We start from the raw sequence: 27,077 nt of genomic DNA on the forward strand, positions 1-27,077 counted from the left end.
AGACCCCAAAGTTCACGTGTGTGGCTGGGGGCGGGGGATCCTGACATACAGAGGGACACGGGACTCTTGCCTCCGAAGAGGAAACGTAATTAGATGGACAGGGAGAAAGCATCAGATGACAATACTCAATAATCACAGGTTATAGCTGGGGAAAAAAAAAAAAAAAAATCAGATGGGCATTTGAAGAGCAATAGTGAAGGGCCTGGTCCTGCCTGGGCTAATGCACCAATATCAGCAGAATTGCGTGAGGTGTGGACAAGATTTCTCGTGCACAGAAAGAAATAATGGCTCAGATGGAAAGTTTCAGGATGTGGGAACAAACAAAGTGGCTCTGTGTCTTCATTAAAAGGGAGGGTGAATATTGAGACAAGGAAGTAACCATCGCCTTGGGAACTTCTGGCTGATGCCTACGGGCTTGGCCATTTTACTAGTCCTGCCGCATATAATAAAAAAACAAATTAAGATCCTCCTCAAAGGCTGCTCCTTCCGCGCAAGGCTCAAGGAAGCACAAACACTGCGCAGGGAACGGCAGCCCAGCGAGGAAATCCCGCAGGCTCTTCCCACGTTTCTTTCCTTTCTACTTCCCCTTTTTCTCACCTTTATTGCAGGAGATTTAAAGAAGAGGTTTGATACCAGGTCTAAGCCAGCTCCTGCCCTGCAGCGAGAGACAGGACACAAATGACTTTTCCATGTTCCTGCCACTTCTACACCTCCGTGACTCATTCTACAACCTTGTTTTTCACCTACATCTCTATTTCAGAGACGGAAAGAGCCGCAGTTCCCTCGCAAGCGTCACAGCCTCCGTGTGATTCCCCCCCCAGCCTCGGCTCCCAAAGGGACGCCATTACAGGGGAAACCCAAGCCCCGCTCCCACGCCACACAGGAGGCCGGGCCCCACATCCCACAGCCAGGCAGGGCCCTGACCCCAGCCCCACACCACAGAGCGAGGCAAGCCCCGACCCCAGCCCCACACCACAGAGCGAGGCAAGCCCCGACCCCAGCCCCACGCCGCACAGGGGGCCGGTCCCCACAGCCCGCAGCCAGGCAGGCCCTGACCCCAGCCCCACACCCCACCGGGTCCAGGCCCCACACCAAGGCCAGGCCTGACCCCCAGCACCCCACAGCCCAGCCCGGGGTGGACCACCGACTCCTCACCCGTTCCTATACCCCCCAAACACCATTTCTGTCCCCGCTTTAGTATCATTCCCCAGAATGAGGCGGGGGGGTCGGGGGGGGGGGCGGAACTGGCCGCTCCCGGAACGCCGCCGCCGCGGCCGCGGTTTCCGCCGGGCCGTTGAGGGCTCGGGGGGGGGTGGGCGGTGCTCCGCGGGCGGCGCAGGCGCCCTTCCCGCGCCCGGCGCCATTGCGGCTCCTCACGGCGAGCCCGGCGCCAGCGCCCCCCGGCCCGGACATGGCCACCGACTCCTGGGCCCTGGCCGTGGACGAGCAGGAGGCGGCGGCCGAGTCGGTGAGTGGGGAAGGGGGGGGGGGGCGGCCGGGGGCCCCCCCCGCCTCTGGCAGCGGCCCGGCCCGGCCCTGAGGCGCGGGGCCCACGGGGCTGCGCTGCCGCCTCCTCCTCCTCACAGAAAACAGCCAGCGCCGGAACCCCCTTTTCTCCTCGTTTTCTTTTCTGGTTCGTCGAAGGGGCAGGGAGGCCCCTCTCCTTCCCCTTCTCTGGGGTCCCTGCCGGCAGCACCACCTCGGGGCGTCCCTGGGCCTGGGGTCTTCCTTTAGGAGGGAAAACAAAACCCCCTTTCTCTCCTTTTTTAAATTTCTTTTCTTTCTGCTTCAATTTTTTTTTTTTTTTTGAGTACCAAAAGGGCAGGGAGGCCCCTGTCCTTCCCCTTCATTCTACATCCACACACAGCCCCGGCAGCAGCACCACTTCAGAGGTGGTCACCGAGCCTGCGGTCTTCTTCCAGGGGCCCAATAAATCCATTTTCCTCTCTCTTTTTTTTTTTTTTTTTTTTCTGTGACAAGATCTAAATTTGTTTGAGATGTTGGGTTTTTTGTTGGGTGTTTTTTCTGAGCCGCTCAAGTGCTGCGCTTTAGCATGGAGAGCATTAACTCAGCCGCCGGACGTGCAGCAGGACCCTCAGGGCTCCTTTCCCTGTCACATTTCTGGTGGTAAAACAAACCCTCGGCGAGAGGGACTTGTCCTCGGGCAGCTTATGTCGGTCAGGACTGCGCTTGGCTCAAGTTTCTGTCCTGGAATGTAAATTTTCTCCCATTTGTCTTCAGCAGAGCTATTAGGGAGCAGAGATGCAGGGACAGAAAACAAACCCCTTCTCCGTGTCATTGTTACAGCTTAGAAAGAGCTGTATTTGTCTTAAAATTCTTGAAATCAAGTTAATCTCACTAACTTCATCTCATTTGCCTTCGAGCATGGGTTTTTGCTGGGGCCTCTGCAATAGTTTTAGCTGGCAGTAAATCTGGAAGCCTTGATGAAAGCTCAGGTTTTCCTGGCCAGTAGTAAAATGTAGATACAGTAGGCTTTGAATGACCCTGATTTTGTGTTTTTCCTCACTTGTAGTTGAGCAGTTTACACCTGAAGGAGGAAAAAATCAAACCAGATGCCAATGGTGAGTTACAGCCACCCAAATGGTCTTAGAAAGGGCATAATGTTTTTCTGTTGGGTTTGGAGTGCTGCTGCCAAAGTAAATTCCTGATTAGTTAAGAAATTCCAGAACAGGGAAACATAAAGCTAAGATTAAACAGCAGTGTAGACTAAATATCTGGCTTGCGCGTTGTTTTGCTAGGCTAATGTTTTAAAATCATGTTTTGCTGCATTTAAGGAGCTGTGCGGGCAAAATCTGTTGGTGTGGTTGATAAACATTGGTTTGGCTGTACAGAGCAAGATGTAATTTGGGTTTCTCCTGTGCACCAATAGAGCAGGGCTCTTATCGGGAAAATGGGTTGGTTTGTAGCTTTTCCCACAATATTCAAAACCTGAAACTGCGGGTGTGGGCTGCCTGGCCTCACATCTGCCACAAAACAGTCTGCTTTAATTTAGGTGCTGTTGTCAAGGCAGATGACAATGTAGAGAAGACGGAGGATGAGGAGAAGGGTAAGTGCCTTCTTGAAAAAAAACTTTGGCAAGGAATGTTGAAAAGAAATTAATTTCGTATATACTTAAAGTAAGTCTGCCTTATATCTCAGGATGGATGATCTTGTATCCTGCCCCAAGGACTTAATTGTAAGACATGTCCTTCCTCCATAATACTTTTAAAGCCATTGGGTCCTGTAATAACTTGGGAGACTCCTGGATTAGAGTGGAGAGAAATAAGGGGATAGCAGTATCCTCAAAGGCAGGACTGGATACAGGAGCAGTTGGATAACCCTGGAGCTGGAATTGCTGTAGCAACCAACATGTTGCGTTTATGAAATGGCGGTTAAAAGGTGGGTAATGGCTCTAAATCTTTCAGAAGGTGGCTTTAGAAAACAGATTTTTTAGCAAAACCCCAAAGTGCAGCAGTTTAACCTTCTGTTTTGATCTCACTTATCCTCAGCCCTTGCTGTGTTTCAGCCCTGGAATCTTTTCAAAGTACCGTTTGTCCTCAGACTTTCCTTAAAAAGAAAAAAAAACCCTAAAAGGTGTCTGCCCACATGTCAGATAATAGTGAGGCTTTAAGAGGCTTTTAGCCCTGTCCCACCTTCCAGTTAGATGCGAAGCTATAATACCTTAAATAAACAGAGTTCTGTACCTGTTAAGGTCCCTCTTAGAACAGTGCTTGTTTGGTTTGTCTTTCTGGATATTAAATGTGAATTTCTGGGATATTTTGATAGATGTCTCATTCAGGAAATTTGGGCTCTTTTATGACATTGCTCTGTAATAGAGAATTTCAGTATTTGGATGCATCTTGTCCTTTTTAACTGGCTCAGTGATGCCAGCATTTCAGTGGGAAACAGGCTGCAATTTATTTTTTTCTACCTCCTTTTTCAACAGAGGACAGAGCTGCCCAGTCCTTGTTGAACAAGCTAATTCGCAGTAATTTGGTTGACACAACAAATCAAGTGGAGGTGCTGCAGAGGGATCCCACATCGCCTCTCTACTCCGTGAAGTCTTTTGAGGAGCTGCGACTGTAAGTGCCTGTTGGTTCAAAGCTGCTAGAAGGGTAGCCGGAGCCTTCTCTGTGTTGAGCTGTTAAAACCTGGGAACAGAAATATAAAACAGGCTCCCTTATGACTATATTTTTCAGCGTATTGCTTTGCCCACTCAGTTGTAGGAAGCCTTGCTCTTGAACTCAGGGAGAGCAGCGCCGACTCACTTTTGATGAGACTGCAAGAGCAGATGTGAGTTTGGAGCTGATCAGGTAGTTAGTCTGCCCTCGTGTCCTGATAGATTCCCTGGCTGCGTAGGAGATACCACTTAAAAGTGCATGGGTTTCTGTTTCAAGTTACTGCAAACTTGTCGTTAATAAATTAGCATATCATTTATTGTTTTATTTCAATGCAAGGGGAATTATTTTATCTTGGTGCCTTGTGAAGGCTTCCATCCGAAACAAGCTCGTTTTAATTCCTAGTCTGTGTAGAGCTAGCATTGCTTTCTATAACCAGCTGTAGCAACACTGTTCTGAATTTTAATGTATGGTTTTTGGTCTTCAAATGCATGGTGGAGCTGGCGTGTGGTAAGCTGGATGAGGTGAACAGAGGAGGGAAGGCTGTCCTTCCATGGCCACTGTCACCGGGGTTGCGTGAATTGCAAAGTGAGACCTTTTCTGTATCAGAGGCATTGTTGTTTGGCCACCAGTTCTCCAGCAAATGCGGGGATGCTCGGAGCAGGTGTTCCAGCAGCACGGCAGTGGTTTGGAAAACATGAGATTTTTTTTATTGGCAGAAGTAATGAACACAACCATCTTCCGTGCCTGTTTTCTGACAGTTATTTGTGAAGGTCCAGCAGCCACAGTGAATAGCACAATGGGAAAAGCTTATCTTTTCTCTGCCAACTGGATTTATGTACTGGAGAGACTACTAGCATTAGTATTTTCTGACCTTTCCTATTGAATACCTTTACCAGTGGAGCTTTCAAGCAATGACAGCTGTATTTAAGGCACGAGAGATTTATATATTTCTTTAATGTGCTGAAGAGGCTGTCCTGCTGGGATTGTTGTTGGTTATATTGGTGATCTCAGTTTTGTTGCTCTTTTGCAAGCTCTGTGGGGAAATTGGAGCCGATGAGACTTCTCATCGTGAAATGTCAGGATGTCGTTTCACTTCGTTAATGTTAGTGGTTGAATGTCTACAGGAAAAGCTGAGGTCCTGTAGTGCCTGTTAGACTAATTCCCATCTTTCAAAAGCCAAACAATCCAAGTGAGTTAATGATGGGGGCAGCCAGACTAATTGAGTCTTCATTTTGTTATGACTTGGTGTATCCTTGGCAACTGTTGCAGAGTTGGGCTTTGTACGTCCTTGCTTCTGAGCAGCACAAGGTTATGTTTTCAAAGAGCTTTTGTTCCAGACATTGTCTGAAAGTAATATACGATTTTTTAAAAAGCATGTTGTGCTGAATAGGAAGTTCTTAACGGCAGGAAATGGTGGGCAGGAAACCTGTAGCCTGCTCTGAAAGGAAAGCCCTTACTTCTGAGCACCACTAACAGCACTCCAGTAAGCACTTGGAGGTCATCAGCAAAGAGTTTGCTAGCACCATAACCTGAATTTTAGGTTGTTCTTGGATCTCCTTGTCTACACAAGTGTCTGCTGAGACTAGAAAACTCCCTCGAGAAAAAGCAATTGATGAGCATTTGAGGACCAGCAATATCACTGCACACTTAGGTTTGAGTGCTGGGTTATAACAATGGATCGCTAGGTGTAGTCATGGTGAACTAAGCTTATCGGTCATTTAGCGGTTTTGTGCGCTAAGCCAGTATCACTCTGGTGTTAAGACGTCAGTTTGTATTACAGAATCCATCACGACTTACTGAAGTCCTTGCAATGATTTCATGACGTTATGCTTCATTCTGTTCCTCATGTACTGAGGTTGCTTTGTCCCGTATTTGAGTCTTCAAGGAGTGATAATTTTGGCGCCGAGATTAGACGTGGCTGAGGAAAAGAGATTGGCCTAAAGGACAGGATTAATGCTCTCTGCTCTGGGATTCCTGGGATTGTCTGGAAAGCTGCTTTAGGACAAGAAGCCCAGCGCTAGCCTTAGAGCTGTGACACAAGGTTTTCCATGTAGGTGCGAAAGGCAGGCATGCAGGCTGACTTACTATATCGAGGGGTTTTTGCAAAGCTTCCTTTCCAAACTTTCTGCTGTCACTTGTTGTAGCTTCTAGGCACTGATCATAGTCACTTCACTGGTGTGATTATAGCAGGTACACAGAAAGGGGCAGCTCTAGGTCCAGTTGCAAGGTTTTTTCTTGCTTTTTTGTACAAAAATGAAAACCAAATGTACTTTAATAGGTCACGGTATAAAAACTCCTCTGTTTTCAGGAAACCACAGCTCCTGCAAGGAGTCTATGCCATGGGCTTCAACAGACCATCTAAGATACAAGAGAATGCCCTGCCCATGATGCTTGCTGAACCGTATGTACACATACTTTCTACTCCCTTCCAGTACAGGAAGGATTTGAAAGATTTAGTGTACTGTTACTGAGCTTTGGAGGGGAGGATGGTGATGGGGGAGCTGTCCAGGCTTGTGGTGAGAGGGTTCCCATGGCATGGTGTTTCTGTGGTCACGAACTATGTGACAGCAGCCCTGGATTTGTCCTTTTCCTAGGGCTGGTACTGAACATGCAGTGCCGCAATGTTTGGCCAAGGTCAATCCGATTTTCCTAGTCAGCATAGGGGAGAAATGATAAGGCTGCTATGGAACATAGCTCCAGAAATCCTGGGTGGGTGGGAGTAGTTGAGATGCTGCGTTGCCTGCATGGCTGGTTTTCCTCTCCGCGCCCCTGCGCTGAAATGTATGAAGTATTAAGACAGTAGGGGGAGATGTGCAAAATGGAAAAGTACTGACAGATAATTGCAGTTTTCCTTCCAAATCTCCATAATCAAGAGGTGCTGAAAGAGAGAGTTGGTAGAGGGCAGAAAGTAACTTCGGCCCCGTGGAGCATAGTTGGTGAAGTTAGCCACCAGTCCAGAGCAGTGGTAAATCTAAAAGGTATTAAAACACCACTCACCGCATTTTCTTTGTCATTCAACCCCATGAATATGTTGTCTGGGTGGTTCATCTGGTTGAGCTCACATCTGCTGTATGTTCTGCAGCCCACAGAACTTGATCGCACAATCTCAGTCCGGTACTGGCAAGACGGCTGCCTTTGTCCTGGCCATGCTCAGTCGTGTTGAACCTGGGAACAAGTATCCACAGGTGAAGTTTCTGGGACGTGGCTGTTTTGGGGGTGTTTTGTGGTGGTGCAGTGCCACCTAGTGAAGAGGCTGGGCTTCTGTTGAGACCTTTGATAATAAATTCATAGCTTGATGAACCCATCTCTGTGATGCCGTTTATGTAAAAGTGCTTAGCAGGGCCTTGTGATTTGGGGATCTATCAAAATGCCTTTAACGCAAAAGACGTGGATTTTGCTCACAGCTTGTTCCTTTCAGTCCCTCCCTTGCATCACTCAGGAAGCCGTTGCTATGTGAGGAGTTAAATCAGGGGGATATCATTCTGGGAGAAATTATATCAGAGAAATACTGGCAGGCAGAAGGGGTTAAGTAAGTGGAATTTGGGGTGGAAGAGAAGATATCTGTGACAACAGAGCAGAAATGCCAAGGGGCTTTTTAAACCCAGTTTCCTTATGAGATAGGTGAGCAGTGTTATCAAGGCTAGAATTCCTTCCTTAAAAAATGCCATTCTTATCTCTCTCTAACTGTAGGTGTTGAGTTCCTTGTCACTACTGTCCATATATATTCCCTAGCAAAGTATCTGCACTCTTAAGCCTGAGGAGCAGAACTGAACACAGAAAGCCAGCAGCTAGGCGACTGTATTGTATCAACTCATTCCCTTAGTTTCAGAAAAGTAGAACCGATGGGCTTTCACAAACTGTTCGGCTGCTTGCATGTTCATTTTCAGGAAAACTTCAATAATAAGGATTTTTAAAAGCAAGTGTGATAGTGTTGCCCAGGACAATGATCATCTCAAACACGTTATCCTTCTGTCCCTCCAGTGTTTGTGCCTTTCCCCAACATACGAGCTGGCACTTCAAACAGGAAAAGTGATTGAACAGATGGGAAAGTTTTATCCAGAGCTGAAACTTGCATATGCTGTCCGAGGCAATAAATGTGAGTAAGGTGAAATGCTACCAACAGACTGTAAATGAGAAAATGATTGTCAGGTGCAATACAGTAAATGAACAATAGAGCAGTCAGATGGTGAAATAGGCTGGTTCAGAGAGGGGCAGAGCATTTCACTGTCTGTGCAGCCATCTTATAAAAGCCTTCCTTTTTGTCTCGGCAGTGGAGAGAGGTCAGAAGATCTCCGAGCAGATTGTAATCGGCACACCCGGCACTGTGCTGGACTGGTGTTCCAAACTGAAATTCATAGATCCCAAGAAAATCAAAGTGTTCGTCTTGGATGAGGCTGACGTGATGATAGCAACCCAGGGCCATCAGGACCAGAGCATCCGCATTCAGAGGTAAGGACTCAGCGTACGTTGCCTGAGGTGATTTTTGTTTCTTTTCATTATAGCTATTCTGTAATGTAGGGACAGCAGGGCTAGATTCTTGACTGGTGGCTTCACCGATAAAGCAACAAGATTAAAATGATATATTTAGCTCTAATCCAGATGGTTAATAGAGGCAGAATGTCAGGGCATGACAAGCAGTTTCATTTTCTTACAGAATAAAAAGCCTGTCCCTGGAGCAGGGTTTATTCATTTTTAAGAATGCAAGTCTGGATGCCACTGGTCCGTGAGGGAACGATCAGGTGTTGGTAAGATTAGCATTAGTCTTTCCAGCCACTGAAATAACTGGTTCTGAGGTTATTGTTCTGCTTTGCCTGTAGCATTAATCCCATTAGGATATCGGGGGGTGACAGTGTTGCGTGGGAGCCCTGCCCATTTTGCTCTCTCTTGCAGAATGCTCCCCAAGGACTGCCAGATGCTTCTGTTTTCAGCCACTTTTGAGGATTCTGTGTGGAAGTTTGCTCAAAAAGTTGTTCCTGACCCAAACATTATCAAACTGAAGCGAGAGGAGGAGACACTGGACACTATTAAGCAGTATTACGTTCTGTGCAATAACAGAGATGAGAAGTTCCAGGCTCTCTGTAATATCTACGGCGCTATCACCATTGCCCAGGCCATGATCTTCTGCCATGTGAGTCCTTTCGGGGAACGTTAGTCCCAACGACCCTGTTAGTGTCTTCTAGTGCTAAAAACCTGGCCAGGCACGCTTTTCAGAAAGAAACTGAGAACACAAATTGACCTTTTCTTTGGCCTTTCTGGCTTCCTTTTTGAGGGAAATCTGGAGAGCCGTGATAGCACTAGCTGGTTTGGCTCCCTTGGTTTGTCTGTCCAGGTCATTTTTATTCTTGAAGTCCACTGAAGCAAAGATCAGAGTAATGCACAGTTTTCCAAAACAAAGTATTACTCAGAACTACTGAAAAAACTCACACTCCTGAGGTTGGAAAACAGATAAAAATAGGGCAGAATGAGGGATGGGGACGTCTTGTAGTTCTACAGCTGATCCATAGCTTTTCCTGGGACTCCATTTCCCTCAGGTAATTGGTGATATACCTCTGGGGTCTCCCTGTGAATCATACTGAGACTTTTTTTTTTTTTTTTTCCTGGAAGCCACCATAATAACTCTTAGGAAAAAAACGGTGCTGACAGCACCAGAACAGCCATGTAAAGCTAGCTCAGGCCGGATAAAACCTGTATTTGGAGCCTGCTGCAGCAGTCTGCTTTTAGGCTGTCTCGAGATGTAATAATATCAGTCTTAATCAGAGCTCAAAAAAACATCATAATTGGAAACAGTTTAATTCAAGACTGCGTAAAGCCTCTATTGGATTTCACAATTACATTCAGCTGAAACCCTGACATTTTCCAAGCTGAGTAGTTTTGTTTACTTGACACTGCTTGTGAGTTTTTAGCGTACATATGTAATCCTCATAGAGTGAAAGCTGAGGAGCAGAGCACAAAGAAAACGCATACTTTTCCTAAAGAAGGGTTCCTGCGGTGGTGGATGCACACTTTCCTATTTCTGATCTGAGAGCTGGGAGCACAGTTTATAATGGGGAGGGGGTGGGCACAGCACTTAGGAGCTGTTTCCTTTTGAGATACAAAAACTGAACAGCTGTGGAGCTTCCAGCTGACCCCAGAGAGGTTTGTTCCTGCTTTACAGCATTAAAACTTCCTCCCAAAGATGGGCCTCACTTTGTGTTTCAGACTCGGAAGACAGCTGGCTGGCTGGCGGCAGAGCTCTCAAAGGAAGGCCATCAGGTGGCATTACTCAGTGGGGAAATGATGGTGGAACAGAGAGCTGCGGTGATAGAACGTTTCCGAGAGGGCAAAGAAAAGGTGCTGGTGACCACAAACGTCTGTGCCAGAGGTAGGGCATGGCAGAGCTGGGCCAGAGAGGGGCAGAAGCAGCAGTTCCTAAGATAAGATACTGCTGGCTGGCTCACAGAATTCATATCCTCAAGTGTTCCAGTCTGGAGAGATTAGGGTCCTTAAAGTAATTCCTGGACTTCTGGGCTGCTGACCATGTCTGCACATATAAAGATGCCTGTGGGCAAACACAGGATTCCTTGCAGGCTTCCTGCAGCTTGAGATTAAAAAGTCCATCCTGTGAGAATTTTATGCTTCTGGCGCTAAGCCTGGCTTGTACTGCTGACCCTCAGTGTTTAAAATAAACATGTTCCGAAATACGGAAATGTGAAGAGTACTGAACTCCAGTAGGAATTTGTGTTGCAATTTGACATCCTAGAACAGTTAAGACAACAGAGTACTTGGGAAAAAACAAGAGGCCTTTACAGCTTTGGAGAGGAGGAGTTTCCAGAATATCTAAGTGCTGGTTAAAGCATCTCTGACTGCTTTTTCATTAGCAATTTCAGTGGGGTTCTCTGGTGTAACAGCCAGATAGCTTTTATTTCAAAGTACCCCATAAGGATATTATGGAAAAGATGCATTTCGGAGTTTGAGACTGGCTTTTAACTCTTCACTCAATGCGGAGGCAGCCACGTGGCAGCTCTCTGAAAGCTGTTGGAAATGCAGCTGTTGGGTAACCTGGAAACAGCGACCAAACTGCACGCAGGTCAGGCCAGAGGAGGCTGTTCCTGCTATAAAGTGGTTTAAATGTAGTTGTGTAATCTGATGCTTTCTTTTTATCAGGGATCGATGTAGAGCAGGTCTCAGTTGTTATCAATTTTGACCTTCCTGTGGATAAAGATGGAAATCCAGATAACGAGACTTATCTGCACCGGATTGGACGTACAGGTCGCTTCGGCAAGCGAGGACTGGCTATTAACATGGTGGACAGCAAGCACAGCATGAATATTCTCAACAGAATCCAGGAACATTTCAGTACGTACCCTCAGACTTTCTTCTTTCTCTAAAATTAGATGTCATTTCTGCAGGATTTTGACTAGCTGTACACTAAGCAGGTATTTACTGAGCCTTAAACTGACCACAGAAGAGCACATCAGCTGTGTTTTGTGTAATGTCACTTAGGCTTGTGAACTGCCATGTAGGAGCAGAAATAAGTCGTCTGTTTGCTGGCTACCTGGATAGTCCTTAAAATGGATGTTCCAGAGATGGGTAACATTGGAGTACCCGGATGGGCCTTTGATAAAAGAAAAAAGTTTTATGTTGTAGTTTTAAAAGCTGACTGAACATTTCATGGATAAACCTGAACTTCTCAAGACCAGCTAAAGAAAGCAGCTTTCCCTTTTCTCTGCTCTGTGTTACGAAATCTGACTTACTTCTCATCTTTTCCAGACAAAAAGATAAACAAATTGGATACTGACGACTTGGATGAAATTGAGAAGATAACTAACTGAAGTACAGCTGCTGGAACTGGTGTGTACCCTGCTGTGGAAGTTCTCCCACTACAATTGGATCAGCGTTCAGATTGGCACGCCTCTCAGCTAGTCCCGAAAAGGACTCTTTAAGATATGAGTACACAAAAATTACCTCATTTTAAAAATTGCAGTTGGACTTCAAATTGTGCAACTATGGGGAGGAAGAGGAAATGTTTACAGAAGCTTTTAACATTTCTTGGTTTAGCCTTAAAACGGGAAGATCTTTTGAATTCTAAGAAATACACTTGCCAAAAAATGGGCAGTATGTAATTATCTAAAACAAATTAAAAAAAAAAAAGCTTTATTGCTTTTAATTGGAATAAAGTTCAGCATTAACTTAATCAGTTAAAATTCAACAGCCGAATATATAATGGACTTACATAAGAAAAACCCAAAAACCAAAACACAAAAAAAAAAAACAAACAAGGCAGCTGGTTTTTGGCTAAATACTCAACTTGTACAAAATAGAATGTCATTCTCTTTGGCGCTCCCCTGAGCTCTTTAAGACTCATTTCTGGCTTCCTGATGGATTTGCCCTGCTTTTCCTTACGTAAATTGTCCTAAGGATGTCTCCAGTAGCTCATACTCGCAAACACAGGTGCCGTGTTGCTTTTGCTGGGCGGTATTTTCTTTTAATTTGTCCTTGATTTGTTAGAATGGCCACTATACGTAAAGCGGTGCGGTGGTGACAGTGCTTAAGTATGTACTCTAGAAGTTCATCTGAAGCGTTTAACCTCGCCAAGGTGTAGGTGGTTTGGGTGGGGAGGGAGGGGCAGTATGAAGGGAACTGTACTAATTAATTTTTTGAATAAACTCACCTCCATAAAATGCTAATGACTGTTGGGAGTGGGGTTTGGTCACCTTTAGGCAGGTGGTGCCAGTTCTAAGATGCTGCTGTGAAGCTCCGCGTGAATAATGTACAGAGCTGCTGGGCTTCACCGATCAGTAATAGGGGTAAAAGAAAAAAATCATGATAGCTTGTATTGACCAAAAAAAAATACCTTTAGAACACCAAATTTAGCTGTTACAGTATGTTTCAGTACCAGAGTTTTGAGTTAAATTGCTCAGCCAAATTGCAGACGGGAAGCGCTCCACTTTCATTGTGCTCGTAGTGCAAAACAGGTCATCGGTCCCTCGCCCCAGGGTGATCCTTGCCGGAGAAGGAATGATTTGCAACTCCTGTGCTCGGGCTTTCAGTTCAGTCGGGACCATTCTCATGCGCACAGCTGAAAACCTGTGGGTTGTTCCCCCAGCCCGGTTTCCAGGAGAAGGAGGCTCCTGAACTAGAACTTAGGGTGCACAGCTCTTTTTGGGGAAAATGGGACATGCGTGAGCAGCCATCAGCCTGCTACTCGGTGCAGGAATCACTTCAAAACAAATGTATAAATTGTAAATTTAACTAGGAATTTTCTTTGCAATTTTGGCCATCATATTCTGTTCAAAGACAGGAACATGGATCCTTTTACCAAGTAAAAAAAGGCTCATTTAAAATGTACCTAAAATTTTAGGAAATTGTGCACCCTTTTATCAATTTGTATAAAGGCTTTAGTGAAAAAAAAAAACAACTGTTAAAATTAAACTTTTTGTATTCTGGGGTGTATCTATTTTTATTCTGTTGGAAACCTATTTAAAGTGGCAGGTGAGTGAGTGCTTGCGTGTCGAGTGGAAGACTTGTTTCAATCACCTACTTTAATAGTACAGCTGAATGACCTCGTGACAGCAGAGTATTGGGTTGAATTGTCATGAAAGCTGCTGCTGGTCCTGTGTGCTGTTTCTAATGTACTTTTAATTGGAATAAAGAACACATACTGAACGATGCCTCTGCTAATTTCTTGCTTGGTTACTTTTGTTGTTGTCTAAAAGCCTTAGGTAAGGACGTTCCCAGCTAGGAGTCCTGATGAGTTTTCCGTTTATGACCTTCCCAAGGCAGCGACAGACTGAATGTCACCTGATTTAATGCTGAAATTCTTAAAAGCTCCCCACAAGGAACTTTGTTAAATGAAACCACGCAATAAATGAGGTCAGATAAATACTGTTCTTTCCCCCCGCTAGTGCTTCTTGCATCGGACTTGGCAGAGTTGCTGCTAAGACCTCCCCTGCATCCCCACAAGCCTTTTGAAGGGAAGAGGAGGAGAACTGGGGGAGAGAAGAAGGGTTTTCCCTGCACTGCACTTGCCTAGATCAAGACTTGATGTGGAAAAGGAAATAATTAAAATGCACATCTTTGGAGATGCTGTAGCCTGGGTGAGTTTGTTACAGGACCAAACTCACTCAGCTTTATATTAGATGGAGGTATTCAGGAGGAATATCCTCCAGCATGAGAAGTGCTGTCCACCGTGATCCAAGTTGTTTTTATTCTTCTGCTCTTGGTTAAAGCAGCAGCCCCCTGTACGCTCTCAAAGCTGCGTGGTGATCACCATCTCTCTGGTTGTTAGCAGTGGGTAGTCACTGATCCAAAGGGCTTCCTTCTTTGCTGCGATCTTGTCTTTAATAAAGGTCAGAGATACAAACTCCAGGAAGGCATATGCAAGATGGTGTAGATGGCAGCTGACTGTCCAAAGTCTGATTGGGACAGTCCCCAAGGAATTTGCCATCAAATTAATGGCATTTCGTGTTTTAAAAGGAGATGCGATGGCTAAGCCTCCAGTTCACATAAAGCACTTCAAGTTTCAGCCTAAAAGGTTTTATTGACTGTACTACCACACAGTATGAAAACTCTGAAACGTGGAAGTAACATAGTATACACAAAATCAGAAGAAGGGAATTAACCACCTAACACTGAATGAAATGCAGAAAATAGTTCCTGTTCATGAAACTTAAGTGAAATACTTCGCTTCCCACTGAGGTTTGATTAAAAGCACCCCTATGTTTCGATATCCTGGTCTCCCTGAAGACACCAGGATTGCTACTGTTCAATTACCATCACCCGCAGCAGTAGATAATACTATTATTTCATTGGGTACCATTTTCATAAAGCCGCTGGACCCTGAACACTTACTTTAGAAGGAGATGCTACGCTCTCAGTCAACACCAGGGTTAGCTTTCTACTACTGTTCAAGTTGGTTTGGCCGTCACACCGAGGTTAAAAAAAAGTTGGGTTTACCTCAAATTATTAAAACTAGCTCATCTGTGTGGCAAGTGGCCCATTTTTTTAGTAGATTGAATTACTGCCTTTGAACCGTAAGATTTCCATTAGAAACCTAGAAGATCTTTTCTTTAGCACAAGCACGTTGTATTTATCCACAACCTGCCAAGTTGCCCTACCAGCCTTTTTTAACAATGGTTTAGTAAACTGTGGTCTAGTGCATGAACCAATTCCTCAGTCAAATCCAATTAATGTATTTTTATTTAAAAATTCTCAAAGCAGCACTTGCTTTCTTGGAATAACTCATTTCAGTGTAAAGGTGTTAAATGGAAGTATTTTATAACATCTCATCGTAACTATCCATCTACTCTTACCTATGGATCACACGAGTTGAATGAGAGAAGGAAAACTAGGTAGAAAATACTGCTGTTCACCAATACTGCCAAAATAATAACTATCTGTTCTTAAAAAGATGATATAGTCACACTGTTAAAAGCTGCACTGAGGTTATCCAGAAAGAGCTGAGCCTTCACAGGTCTTGCGATTTAATACTTCACAATAATCCATTAACAGGTTATTACTGTTATTTCCAGATGGGGTTTGGGTTTGATCTCCTTTTCAGTCATTCTCGAGAAGATGTTCAGGATGATGATAACCTACTGAAGATGGTCCTCCAGAGTAAACCAGTTCCATTTCTACCTTCCCAAATAGGTGCCTCTGCATCCGGCTCCACTCTGGGAAGTGGTACCTTCCTGAAATGTAGAAAAGGACAAGGGGAGAGGTCTCGGAAACTTCAGTTTTCAAAGAACATCAGCAATTTCAAAAAACCAAAAAGGCCAAAGGTCGGTGGCACTCAGGAAGCAATTTGTGATGGCACATGTGAAAAAAGATGCTATTTATGTAGCAGGTATATCCACTTGAAATACTATTTCAACACATATACACAAGTCTGCTTCACAGGGAATTTTGGGAAGATGGCAAGATGAAGAAGTAGGCCCAAGAAACATCAGATTCCCAGTTTTTCAGAAGAATTAACACATCCCACTCAGCAGAATGACCCATGGCGGTGTGGCAGCATCTCTGTGCGCCTAAAGACTGGTGTCATGCTGCTCTTTCTGTCGGATGCACAACACGGACTTGTGGAGAATCCCACATTCATGGAGGGACCTCGTAAGGTCTGAGAAACTCCTTCGGGGCACCTCCATTGTTTCAACGCTGCAGCGTTTGTATTTGCCCGACATTTTCTGTTCTGCCACGGCAAGGACTGTCTGGAGACTGTCAGTGGGCTTGAAATGATGTTCAAATCTCTGACCACAGGGAGATCGAATAGCGAGCAGCAAGTATGACTCTTCTTTCAGAGGCTCTTCCAAACTTAAAGTTGACGTCGAAGGGCTCGTTGACGTCGAAGGGCTCTCTTGCCTCATTTTCCTTCCCGGCTTCTCAGAAGTAAGTCGCACGTGTGAGCTCCCTTCATCGGGGACACCACTTTCTGACAATACGCTGGCAGATCCTTGTTCTCCAGAAAGAATATTGATTTTCAGAGCATCCTCCTGCCCCCCGCTCACTTTCAGCTGGTCGGTCTGTTCAGCCACCGCTTCCACAGCACCGCTCCCTGCGCCCTTCCAGCCAATGGAAGGGAGCACCCTGTACTTGTTCAGGGAAGAGGAGGTCCTCAAAGGCACTTGCCGCAGGAGCTCCGGGATTTCCTCAGGAGATACCTGGCTGGCCAGGAATGCTGGTTTTGTGAACGATGCTCTCTGGCTGTTCACTAATTCACGGGGAGCTGCTGGTGGTGGGGAAGATGGCACTCGGCAAGGACAGGCTTCCACGCTCTGAGAGTAATTGAAGTTTGGCCTCGTGCGTCCCTTGGCAGATTTTGGCCTGGTGACGTGCATGTCGGCGGCGTTTGTCCACGAGAAAGCAGCTGCTGTGCTTGAAGGGAAGCAGAGGTGAGATGGTGCTAAGTTCAGGAGAGCCACTGTGGCCATTGCTTCTCAAGGCACCTGCAGTTGGGGTAGCAGAGGGAAAAGTTACAGGAGTTGGCCAGAAAGCTTCTGGAGAGCTTAATCTCCCTACAGCTCCCACTTTTGTGCTGCATGTCAGCTAATAATAGCAATAAATCTGGTGTATCACCGTGTAGGCAGGCAGCAATCCTACGGTTCAGTAACGGCTGAGTCAGAGACGGCGGGATATGTGTATTTATAGGTGCTGGCTTTGTCAGGAATTGTTTAAAGTTGACCTAGAGCATTGGGAAGTTGTGCCCTTCCCAACTTAAAGTTTTTGATGGAAAGAACAGAAACATTTTTTTTCTGCAGCTAGAAACTCAGTGAAAACGGGACATGAGTGAACTTCAAATCACAGATCTGGCCTTTTCACTGTTCCTGCAGTGACAGATTAAGTTCCTGTTGTGGACTCCTGGGTAAGACTGACTACACTTTGCTTTTTAAAAATCTCTGAAGACCTTTGAGATTGAGTAAGTCTGACTCAATACAGAGAAGCCCATTCTGACTTCTGTGACCAAAAGCTGCTTAGCAGAGATTGATACTAACCTCCATTAAAAATGAAACCGTGTTCTGATGTGTGTTCTCCAACTCAAGCTGCACTCAGACCACTTGTGCTTTACTAGGACAAAGCAGTCCAAAAGCCCAGACAACCGGGCCACGACCTCACAACAACATTTTGGAGAGTGCAACAGGGTCACGCACCTCCTCTTCCTTTTCTGTGGTTTGCGTAGCAGGATTTATCAAGGGGGGGGTGGAAAATGTCAACTTTGATCACTTGGCATTCTCCAGTAATGATAAAGTCGGACTTGCCTGCTGTTCATCACCCCAAACCAAACAAACAGAAGGGAACAGTCACTGTGGTTGTTCCACAACCTTTTGCCAGTGATGCGCTATTTAATGCTCGATTTCTCCTCCACCACAGTGAAATGGAAATGCTTGGCAACCCAATTCTGAGCAAAGCCAAGGCAGAGTCCCAGCACACACGTGTGCCCTGACCAGTGCCAGTACGAAGCTGCTTGGAGGTACAGATGTCTATCCGTCTGTCAGCCTCGAGCAGAGCTATGGACAGGGACACGCCACCCAAGTGACTCATCGGAGTTTCCTAGGAGCCTGTGGGGGGAAGGAGGTGTTTGTGCCTTTCACGTACTGCCTCTAACAAACAAACTCTAAGGCAACAAGCTGTAGTTCGGCATCCTCTGAAGAACTCCCAAGCGCATTGACGTGCTTAGCCGATATCACCAGTTACACTGCCAGTTCAAACAATAAAAACCCCACAACAAACAACTTGCCAGAAACCATGGCGGGACCTTACTGAGCAGGGGTCTGTGCCGCTTCAGCACGGTATATATTAGAGGTTCACCATGAGGAGCTGTATTAAATACGGCCAGTTTTACGTTCACGTGCCTGGGTGAGGGGTTGGGATGAGGAAGGGCAGTCAGGGAGGGCTGTGCCCACAGACAGCCCCAAACCACTGTGACCCCAGGGCCTGGGAGGGCAGGCAGCCCCAAATCCCTGGCCCTACAGCACAGCCCCAGCCCCACAGCATAGCCCAGCTCCCCAGCAGAGCCCTCAGTGCCACAGCCTGGCCCCAACCCCACAACTAAGCCTAGTCCTGGCCCCACAGCACCGGCCCGGCCCCACAGCATAGGCCCCACCGCATAAGCCCAACCCCACGGCCAGGCCCCGAGCCTATAACCCATCTCCACAGCCCCACAGCCAAGCCCCGACCCCAAAAGCCAGGCCCCGTGCCCTACAACCCGAACCCGGGCTCTACAACCCGGCCCCGGCCCCGCCGCCCCTCACCTGCCGCCTCGGGCCGCCCGCGCCCGCCGGCAAACACTGCCGCGTTACCACGGCGACGGCCCCACTTCCGGTCGCGCGACAGGCCCCGCCCCCCGCAACCACAGAGACGAACTGGCCGGAGCGCCGTCGGTCACGGTCCTCCAGCCGCCATGTAGCGGCCCGAGGGCTGACAGGGTCGGGATCCCGCCGTGTCCCGTGTCCCGGGGAGGCCGCGGCCGCGGTGGGCTGCCCGGCCTGGCTGCCCCGGCCCAGCACCGGCCTACGGCATGGGTTCGGGGATGGCCCTGACAACCTGGTGTCTGGGGGACATAACCAGGCCCGGGGACGGCCGTGGTGACCCAGTGTTGGCTCAGGGGATGGAACCAGGCCCGGGGACGGTCGCGACACGCTGGTGGAGACGGGAGGGACATACCTGAGTCACCGTGCCCCCGTGCGGGCTCAGCGCTGGGATGGGACAGGGCGTCAGGGCCTCAATGGCGGTGTGGGGGCATCCCTGCCATCTCCTGCGGGGCCGGAGGCTTCGTCCTGAGGGGCACAAGGAGATGGAGGTGGTGGCAGCACCAAAACCAGCCCCAAAAACAACTGCTCCAAATCCTGTGAGTGTGATACCGAGGTTGTCGCCATCCCTCCCGCAGGAGCTCTCCTTTCCCCCGTCCCACCCAAGGCAAAACCGTGCTGTTGTCACCCCACTTGAATACCAAAAACCTTTTTTTTTTTTAACCCTGAAAAAAATACGGTGTTACACCCTCTCCTGAGCAAAGGCAGCAGAATTGGAGCAATGCAACTAGGTTTTAACCCCGCCATGACATCAGTTTCACAACAGTGTGATTGAACAGCTTCAGCTAAGCGATCACTGAATAAAACCAGACAAATAAACACCAAACTCCTTAGTTTTGATGACAACACCTTCAAAAAAAAAAGATGCCTTACGCACAAGATCATACAGGGACCTAAACCAACTTCTCTGTGGGACTTTTAAGCTTTCTTTGTGCCAGGAGAGCTGCAGCCTGCAAGCTTGGCATCCCAGTGTGCACTGGCAGGGAGGGGGAGTCCTCCCTATCCCCTGGGCTATAAACGATCCCTGAGTCAGTTTTCATTGTGGGAACACACCACGTAATGCTGACATTTCCATCTCTCCCTGTTAATCCCTTTTTAAACCCACTTCTAGTTAACCAGATGCTTCTCCCACTAACAGATGCCCACCAAAGGCAGCAAGAAACAAGCAATAAATAACTTAAGATAACTTATCTACCCTGCGAGTGGGGAAAGATCAAGGCGTACCTGTGCACTAAAAAGGTAAGAAAATGGTTGCATATCAGCTCATTCCATCCACAGGACGTTCAGCAGTATCGCAGTATCGCATGGAAGACATGGGCTTTGTAGATCAAAGCACCGGGCATACTTACATTTCAATAAAGCCCTGAACAAACAGATGTGCGGGTTGATACCCCTCTTTGTTTGCTCCATAGGAAGGCTGAGAAGTTTCATATTTCCAATGGGATAATAACTTCCACGGGTGGTTTTTAAGCCCTTGGGTTTGTGGCTCGATTGAAGAGGGGGTTTAGCTTTGTGTGCTCGCTCTCCTGAGATCCTCCGCAGAGAGGGAGGACTTAAAATGAAGGGATTTGGTTAAAGCCACCTGTGGATCCCCAACCTGCGTGATCCCAGCCCTCTGGACTCTGTTTAGCCCCCTGAACAGTGTCTTTCACAAAGGTTTAGCCAAACTTTACAGGAGAAACCAAGGAGATCAGGGCCAACATAGCAGCAAACCCAACCCGAAGGGCAAGGACCTGTAATGCCAAAGCATGCGAGCACGAGCAGTGCAGATAATGAACACCACAATGGGGAAGATCTTCTATAATGGAAGTTTTTTGTGGATGAGGTGGGAAGGGGATGCCTAATCATCAGCGATGCCATGGTTTTAAAAGTCAGGTGGGGAAAGCAGGGGGGTTGCGTGTCGGTGTGATGCCCATCGGTTTGCATCGTGGCATTTTGAGGTAGTTTCTTGTGCAGGTGGTGAGGGGTAAGCCACTCGGCACACCTGAGTGGGGAGGCAGGTGAGCTGTTGCTCCCCATCCTTTCCTTACCAGGCTTGGATGGCTTTTTATTCCACTTGGCAGCAGGAAATAAAAGGTTAGAGGGAAGAAAAGCCCCAGGACAGACATCTCTGCCAGCCTTGGAGGACAGCTGGGAGGTGACGTCCTTTCCAGTGAGCAGCTTTGGTGGCTCTCAAGAAATTCAACAAGAGGTTTTCTTCTTGAATACAGACCCCAGAGCCATTTTCTTACAATCCCTCCTCTCAAACCCCCGGCCAAATTCCCTTCTCTCCAACTGTGGTTAATTACAGAGGGTGGAGCCCCGCATACGTCTGATACCGTGCATTTGTGTGTGTTTGCTCTTGGCCCCACAGTTTCAAAGGGAAGATAGCAGCTTTTGATCTTATCTCCTCTGGTTTTCTGCCTCCCTTGTGTCTTCGTATCATGTCTCAGTTATGGTGATTAAATAAACTGTATTCAAAAAGCATTCCAAGTCGGGCTTCCATGGCATTTCCAGCCTTTGCTGCTGATGATTTAATTTTGCAGACCCCTTCCCATGCACTGCTGGGGTCTCTTGTGCCCTCAGGGCACGACAGGAAAACTACAGACCCACAAAATGAGACCGCACCTTTTGCTGTCCTCCCTTCGCCTCCCCTTGTGATTCGGTGTGGTGGCATTTGGATGCAGACTTGGATTTGGGGGGGGGGGGGGAGGCAATTGCAAGGGAAAGAGCCAAGAGAAACCATCTCTGAGGTTGCAGGGCGTGAGTTGGCAAAACCAAGCAGCCACTTGAGATGACACCGAGGCCAAAGTGCCACCTCTGCAGCTGGAACAAGGATGCAGTGAATTCTGTGGTGCCAGCTCTGCACCTCCTGGGCATAAATCGCTTTTGTCCTGTCTCTCCAGCCACCGAATCCCCCAGCTTTTAAAACCATGGCCAAGAGCTTGACTGGCCTCATCCAGAAGCTGCGTCGGCCCAAGATGGAGACAGCTTCGTGCCCAGCCAACAAGCAGAAGCGAGATGATGGAGGGAGCATCGCCACTGGCCACACTGGTGGCACGCCACTGCAGGGAAACTCGTGTTTCTTGTAAAGGGGACAGATGGGAACCTTCTCCTTTACCGAGGGGCCACTCGGCAAGACCTGCTCTGCAATGAATAGCACTGTCAGCGCAGATAGAGGAAGGGGTGGACCTCGCCATCTATATAAAGCAAACCCACTAAGCCAGCAATCTTGGAGCAGCGAGGTCCAGGCGGGGTAAGGAGAGGGGGGATTTTATTGCCATGTTATTTCATCAGACAGCTTTGGGGAGTGGCGGAGGGAGGCTGCAGAGGGTGAGCTTCTCCATCAGCCCCAGGCAGGACAACCAGTGTGTCCCTGTACACATCCCTGCCAAGCACCGCATCCCAAAACCAGACTCAAAAGTCCCTGCCGGGAGTCAGCTGTGTGCACTCAGGCACGGTGATACCTTCACAATGCTGTATATCCACGGTGACACTAATGTCACTGTGTGGTGCTGCCAGCGTGCACCCGACCAGCTCTGTGTCCTTGGTGCGGGGACGGGGGCAGCATCTGTCCTGCCCCCAGGGTGCTGCTCATTGCCTGCCGTTGCTGTTTCCTCGTCCAGGGCCAGCCTGAGGATGAAGAATCTCCTCTTTGCCATGCTCCTGGCTTGCGGTAAGTGCCTCGGTTTCACCGGGCCAGGCTGGGATCTCGTCTGCCTGGCAAAAAAGATGTACAAATCCAGAGTCTTTGTGCACGATTCAGGTTTTAGTTTAAATTTTGCAGTTTCTCTCTAATGCTTCATGTAGCACTGCTGTAATCCTGGAGGTCTTCAGGACGGTGAGGCTTTGGGATGCTCAGATCCATATTTATTTTAAGAGGCCTTGGAGCCTGTTGTCAACTGCTTTCCTGCCTGTGCCAAGCCCAGGGCTGATCCTGGCAATGTGGCATTGCTAGTTGCAGGATGCAAGCATGGCACAGCCTGTACAGAGAGCAATAATATCTTCTGCCAGACTTAAATCGCGTAGCTGCAGAAACCAGACATAATCCTGAGGGGTTTTTTGGGGCTTCTCATGTCTCACATGCCTGAAAGCCTGTATTTCCAGCAACGCCAGACTTATTTAATTCCTCTGCCCAGTGCGAGGCATGGGGAATCCCACCTGCCTCCTCACCCTGCACTGGCGTGAGCCTGTCCCTCTGCCCTTCCACAGGGCTGCTGCCGGCTCGTGGCAGCGTTTTGGAGCTGGAGCAGATGATCAAGTCGGCCACAGGGAAAAGCGCCCTGCTTTCCTACAGCTGGTACGGGTGTTTCTGCGGAATCGGGGGCAGAGGGACCCCGGTGGACTCCACCGACCAGTGAGTACCTGGAAAAGAATCGCCCCTCACTGCCCTGGGTGGAAAGTGTGCCAGGGGTCCCTAAAAAACTCCTCGCTGGCAGCCTGCCAGCGCTGGTGTACTCTGAGAGGGGTTTTTGTGCCATTCCCCAGCCACGTCTTGCTGCTGCCTTGTCATCTTCTCCTCCCAATCACCTTAAATTTGAGGCTGGACCTTCCTTTACCTTCCAAGCGTGGTGAGGGAGGGTTCAGGGGCAGCGGTTTGGCATGGTGTCCCCCACAGGTGCTGCCATGCCCATGACTGCTGCTACAGGAAGCTGAGAGAGGGCAAGTGCAGACCCCTGATAACCCCGTACCACTTCGACGTTGCCGATGGAGACATCGTCTGCAGTGAGTACTGCCAAGATGGGGGGGGGGGTCCCACGGAGGTGGGGAACCAGCACGGCTCCCTGCGACACCCCAGCCCCGGAGCAGGGTACACAGGAGGGCATCCCCCCCAGGGATGAAACCAGCCTGATGCCCAGTCGGGTGCGTACGGGAGGACACAGCATATGATAAATAAACGGGCATTACGAGGGATGCGGGCAGGTTGGAGAGGGCGAGCAGCAGGGCGTGCTTCTTCGTGCACTTCCCCCGGGCAGCTCCAGGCATTAGGGGTGCCCCGGGGGGACCCCGTTGCTGATGCCAGCCAGAAAAGCCACTGCAGAGCACGGTGTTTTCTCCCCGCAGGTAACGAGCAGAGCTGGTGCAAGAGAGAGACCTGCCTTTGCGACAAAGCGGTGGCTTCGTGCTTCTCAAGCGCTTTGCATTCCTACAATAAATCCTACCACTTCTATTTCAGGCTGAAATGCCGAGGAAGTAAGCTCCAGTGCTGAGGAGGGGAAATCTGCACGTAAGGTTGCAGATTTTGACTGGGTTTCCCCATAGCTATGGCAAGAAAAGCCTGATGTGGGGGCTGAACGGAGCCGGAGCCAGCAAGGCTCCCCGCAATGTGATGCTCAGGGTGAGGAAGGGCACGCGCACGTTACGGATGGAGATCCCCCAGTTCCCAGAAAAACATGTCAGCTTCCATTTTTTGTCCCTTCCTCCTCTCTTTTCTCTCTTAATTTCATTTCCCAGCAAAGATAATTAAATAAAAGGTATTCAAAATTATTTTCCATGGTGTTTTTCTGTAAGAGCCACTGAGATTGACGCACTGCAACAGTGACATCTGGGCTGCCGAGTTTGGGGAGCATTTTTGCATCTCACACCTTAGCCACACTATCTGCCTGACACCCTAATATTTCCATGGTCCTGACAGCAGCCTGAAGAAGCCAAAGGTCCAACAGCGGCTGTAATTCGCAGGTCTAGCACCAGGTCTATCCCACTGCAGAGCAATATTGCTGCTGCCAGATCCCCAGCTACAGAGGAGCACTTTGCAGTGAGAAACGGGGACAAGTAAATGCCACCATGGGGTTTGTTAACAAAATAATACCGCGGCAGCGAGCTCTGATGGCAGTTGGGTTGTTTGGTTTCTCTGAACACCCCTTCCTAACAGCTGAACTCGCTCCCGGAGCTAAAACAAAATGGTGCATTAAGGGGCAGGTGAGATACGGCCAAAAGATGTTTTTACAGGAATAATGAAAGTGGGAAAATGTGGGAGATGATTTAGACCTTCCTGTGACACTTAACTAAAAATGGTGGCCAAAATTAAGGCTAAAGAATAGTCATCTGCAAAGGAGGGAAAATTCCAAAGCCTCACCCATCCTAAGGCGGATGCTAATTTAGGAGGGCAGTTAAGTTGGTGACTAAATGGTTTCTCCATAAGGGATGAGTTCTGCATAGGGGTTGCAAAGAGGAGGTGGAAAAACCATACAGAGAGAGATAAAGGGAAGTTGCATTCGCTCATCCCAAAACATCCATTTTGCTTCATTCTCCTCTCATGGTGGGTGAGTGTTTAATCATCCAGTATCTGCGTAATGCCTCGTTTCTGGGAACTGCGCATTTAAAGATGCTTTTATTGTTGCCCATATACTTCTCCCAAAGAACTGATAACTCACCCTGAATCACCTTTGCAGCATGGCAGAGGGACAGTTCCTAAACCACACGACCCCTCAAAAACCCCAAACCTGCTTCGTTCGCAGTTGCCGGGATGCAAAAGCTGAATCAGAGCTATTATTTCCCCCTGATACGACACCGTGGTGCTGGGGAGGGCAGAGAAAAAGGCCCTCAGGCATCTCCCACGGGGGACAGAGTGTCGGCTTCCTCCTTGGGCTGGAAATGATGCTGCTTTGGCAGCCCATCCCGCCCAGCCCTGCACGTGGGGTACGGAGCTGCGGCGTTGGGGGGATTTCTTGCATGCCTGTGAATGGGAAGGACGGCACCTTGTCCTTGGCAGAAAAGTCCTGTCAGCAAGATTTGGGCAAAACGAGCATCCGACAGCGGGGAACAAACCCTATATAAAGCAAGCGCTGCGGGCTGCAGGGCCCTGCAAGCAAGCGGTGGCTTTCCCAAGGTAAGTGAGGATGGAGGAACGCTTTTCCTCCCTTTCCTACTTTAAGCGAAAGCCACAGTGAAAGCGGGGAGCGAGGTCCGTGCCGGGAGAGCAGGAGCAAAGGAGAGCGGGAGCAAAGGAGAGGCTACCTGAGATGCCAGCCCAGAAGGCAGAGCAGTGGGGTGCAGCCCTCGAGGGCTGATCGTTCCTCCAACTTTTCCTCCTTTCCCTTCATTTTGCTTTTTCCCACCCCTCCGCCATCCGATTCCCATCGCTTCCCATCCCCGCCGCAGCAGCGCTTTGTGCCGAAGCGCTGGCGACGGGCGCATTCTCGCCCCCCTCGTCTCCCCTAATCCCCGGAGGTGGGGAGCATCTCTGCCCCCAGACAAGGGGAGAAGTATAAAAGAAAGCGGTTGATATAATGGGGAAATGGTTTGGTTTCCTCTCCCAGGGCTGTTGAAAAGATGAACTCTCTCCTCGCCTTCGCTGTGCTGTTTGCTTGGGGTAAGTGTCCTCGCTCGCACTGGTCCCACGGCTCCCTGTGCAGTTATATCCATGGAAACTGGGACCAGGCTGGTGATTTCTTTACCTTTCCCCATCACCACCTCTCCCAAACACGCAACAGCTCTCCTGCACCGAGCTGGGAATAAGTTTCCTCTCCATTGCGTCTACTTGTTTTTAAGACATCACCAGCCTGGTACCAGTTTGGGGGCCAGAGGGATGGGGATGCTGCTGGGGAGTCGGGTGTCAGCGTGAGCCCCACTGGTTTTCCCCCCCAGGCTTGTCCCCAGCTCACGGGAGCCTCTGGGAGCTGCAGAAGATGATTACAAAGGCGACGGGGAAAAACGCCTTGCTGTATTACTCCTCCTACGGTTGCTACTGCGGCTTCGGGGGCAAAGGGCAGCCCAAGGATGCCACGGACAGGTAAGCACCCACTTAAAAATCTCCCTGCCCGAACACATCCTTGCACAGTTTCAAATTTGGGGGGTAGGGGGGAAAATTGGGGAAAAAAACCCCAACGCCCAAAGCCTCAAGCTCCCATGCAGATGCTGCCAGCTGCACGATACCTGCTACAACAACCTCCTGAGCTACCACTGCAATGCCAAGATGCAAGGCTACCGCTATGGCTGGCACACTGGCAGCCCCTTCTGCAGTAAGTAGGACTCTGGAAAAGGGGGTGTCCCTACATTCCCCCCCCCCCCCCCCCGCAAGCCGGGGCTGACCCTGGGCTTCCCTGTGCCCGCAGGACAGGGCTCCTGGTGCGCCCAGCTCTCCTGCGAGTGCGACCGCAGCCTGGTGCTCTGCCTGAAGCAAAGCCTCGGGAGCTACAGCACACGCTACCGCTTCTACTGGAAGCACTGGTGCTAGCGATGGGAGCCGGGATGCAGG

The 27,077-nt window shown here is 48.7% G+C and overlaps 4 protein-coding genes across 6 annotated transcripts; 3 read left to right on the forward strand and 1 right to left on the reverse strand.

The window, feature by feature from the left end:
* Window positions 1–1,330: 1,330 nt before the first annotated feature.
* LOC115342838 (ATP-dependent RNA helicase DDX19B) lies at window positions 1,331–13,766 on the forward strand. 2 transcript variants are annotated; one of them, XM_030017942.2, is made up of 12 exons: window positions 1,331–1,468; window positions 2,534–2,582; window positions 3,014–3,067; window positions 3,947–4,082; window positions 6,430–6,522; window positions 7,204–7,306; window positions 8,103–8,217; window positions 8,393–8,570; window positions 9,012–9,249; window positions 10,320–10,482; window positions 11,265–11,456; window positions 11,871–13,766. In XM_030017942.2, the coding sequence occupies exons 1-12, from the start codon at window positions 1,412–1,414 to the stop codon at window positions 11,930–11,932; spliced, it is 1,440 nt and encodes a 479-aa protein (XP_029873802.1). In that variant the 5' UTR covers window positions 1,331–1,411; the 3' UTR covers window positions 11,933–13,766. The 2 variants fall into 2 exon arrangements, with proteins under 2 accessions (XP_029873802.1, XP_029873805.1); XM_030017945.2 differs by lacking the exons at window positions 1,331–1,468; window positions 2,534–2,582 and adding an exon at window positions 3,160–3,399.
* Window positions 13,767–14,620: 854 nt separating this feature from the next.
* UBXN10 (UBX domain protein 10) lies at window positions 14,621–18,933 on the reverse strand. Of its 2 annotated transcripts, XM_030017947.1 has the most exons (3): window positions 18,845–18,913; window positions 17,852–18,151; window positions 14,621–17,041 (listed from the first exon to the last, which is right to left on the reverse strand). In XM_030017947.1, exon 3 carries the CDS (start codon window positions 17,024–17,026, stop codon window positions 16,127–16,129), a length of 900 nt encoding a protein of 299 aa, XP_029873807.1. In that variant the 5' UTR covers window positions 17,027–17,041; window positions 17,852–18,151; window positions 18,845–18,913; the 3' UTR covers window positions 14,621–16,126. The 2 variants fall into 2 exon arrangements, with proteins under 2 accessions (XP_029873807.1, XP_029873806.1); XM_030017946.1 differs by lacking the exon at window positions 17,852–18,151 and having other exon boundaries at window positions 18,845–18,933.
* A 3,586-nt stretch (window positions 18,934–22,519) lies between these two features.
* On the forward strand, window positions 22,520–24,097 carry LOC115343057 (phospholipase A2, membrane associated-like). Its single transcript, XM_030018518.1, has 4 exons — window positions 22,520–22,556; window positions 23,093–23,237; window positions 23,499–23,605; window positions 23,945–24,097. The coding sequence occupies exons 1-4, from the start codon at window positions 22,520–22,522 to the stop codon at window positions 24,088–24,090; spliced, it is 435 nt and encodes a 144-aa protein (XP_029874378.1). The 3' UTR covers window positions 24,091–24,097.
* A 2,055-nt stretch (window positions 24,098–26,152) lies between these two features.
* On the forward strand, window positions 26,153–27,056 carry LOC115343061 (basic phospholipase A2 daboxin P-like). The gene is made up of 4 exons (XM_030018522.1): window positions 26,153–26,192; window positions 26,468–26,612; window positions 26,735–26,841; window positions 26,935–27,056. Exons 1-4 carry the CDS (start codon window positions 26,153–26,155, stop codon window positions 27,054–27,056), a joined length of 414 nt encoding a protein of 137 aa, XP_029874382.1.
* The last annotated feature ends 21 nt before the right edge of the window (window positions 27,057–27,077 follow it).

This window comes from Aquila chrysaetos, chromosome 6 (genome assembly GCF_900496995.4).
Source record: "Aquila chrysaetos chrysaetos chromosome 6, bAquChr1.4, whole genome shotgun sequence".
In the NCBI taxonomy this organism is placed as follows: Eukaryota; Metazoa; Chordata; class Aves; order Accipitriformes; family Accipitridae; genus Aquila; species Aquila chrysaetos.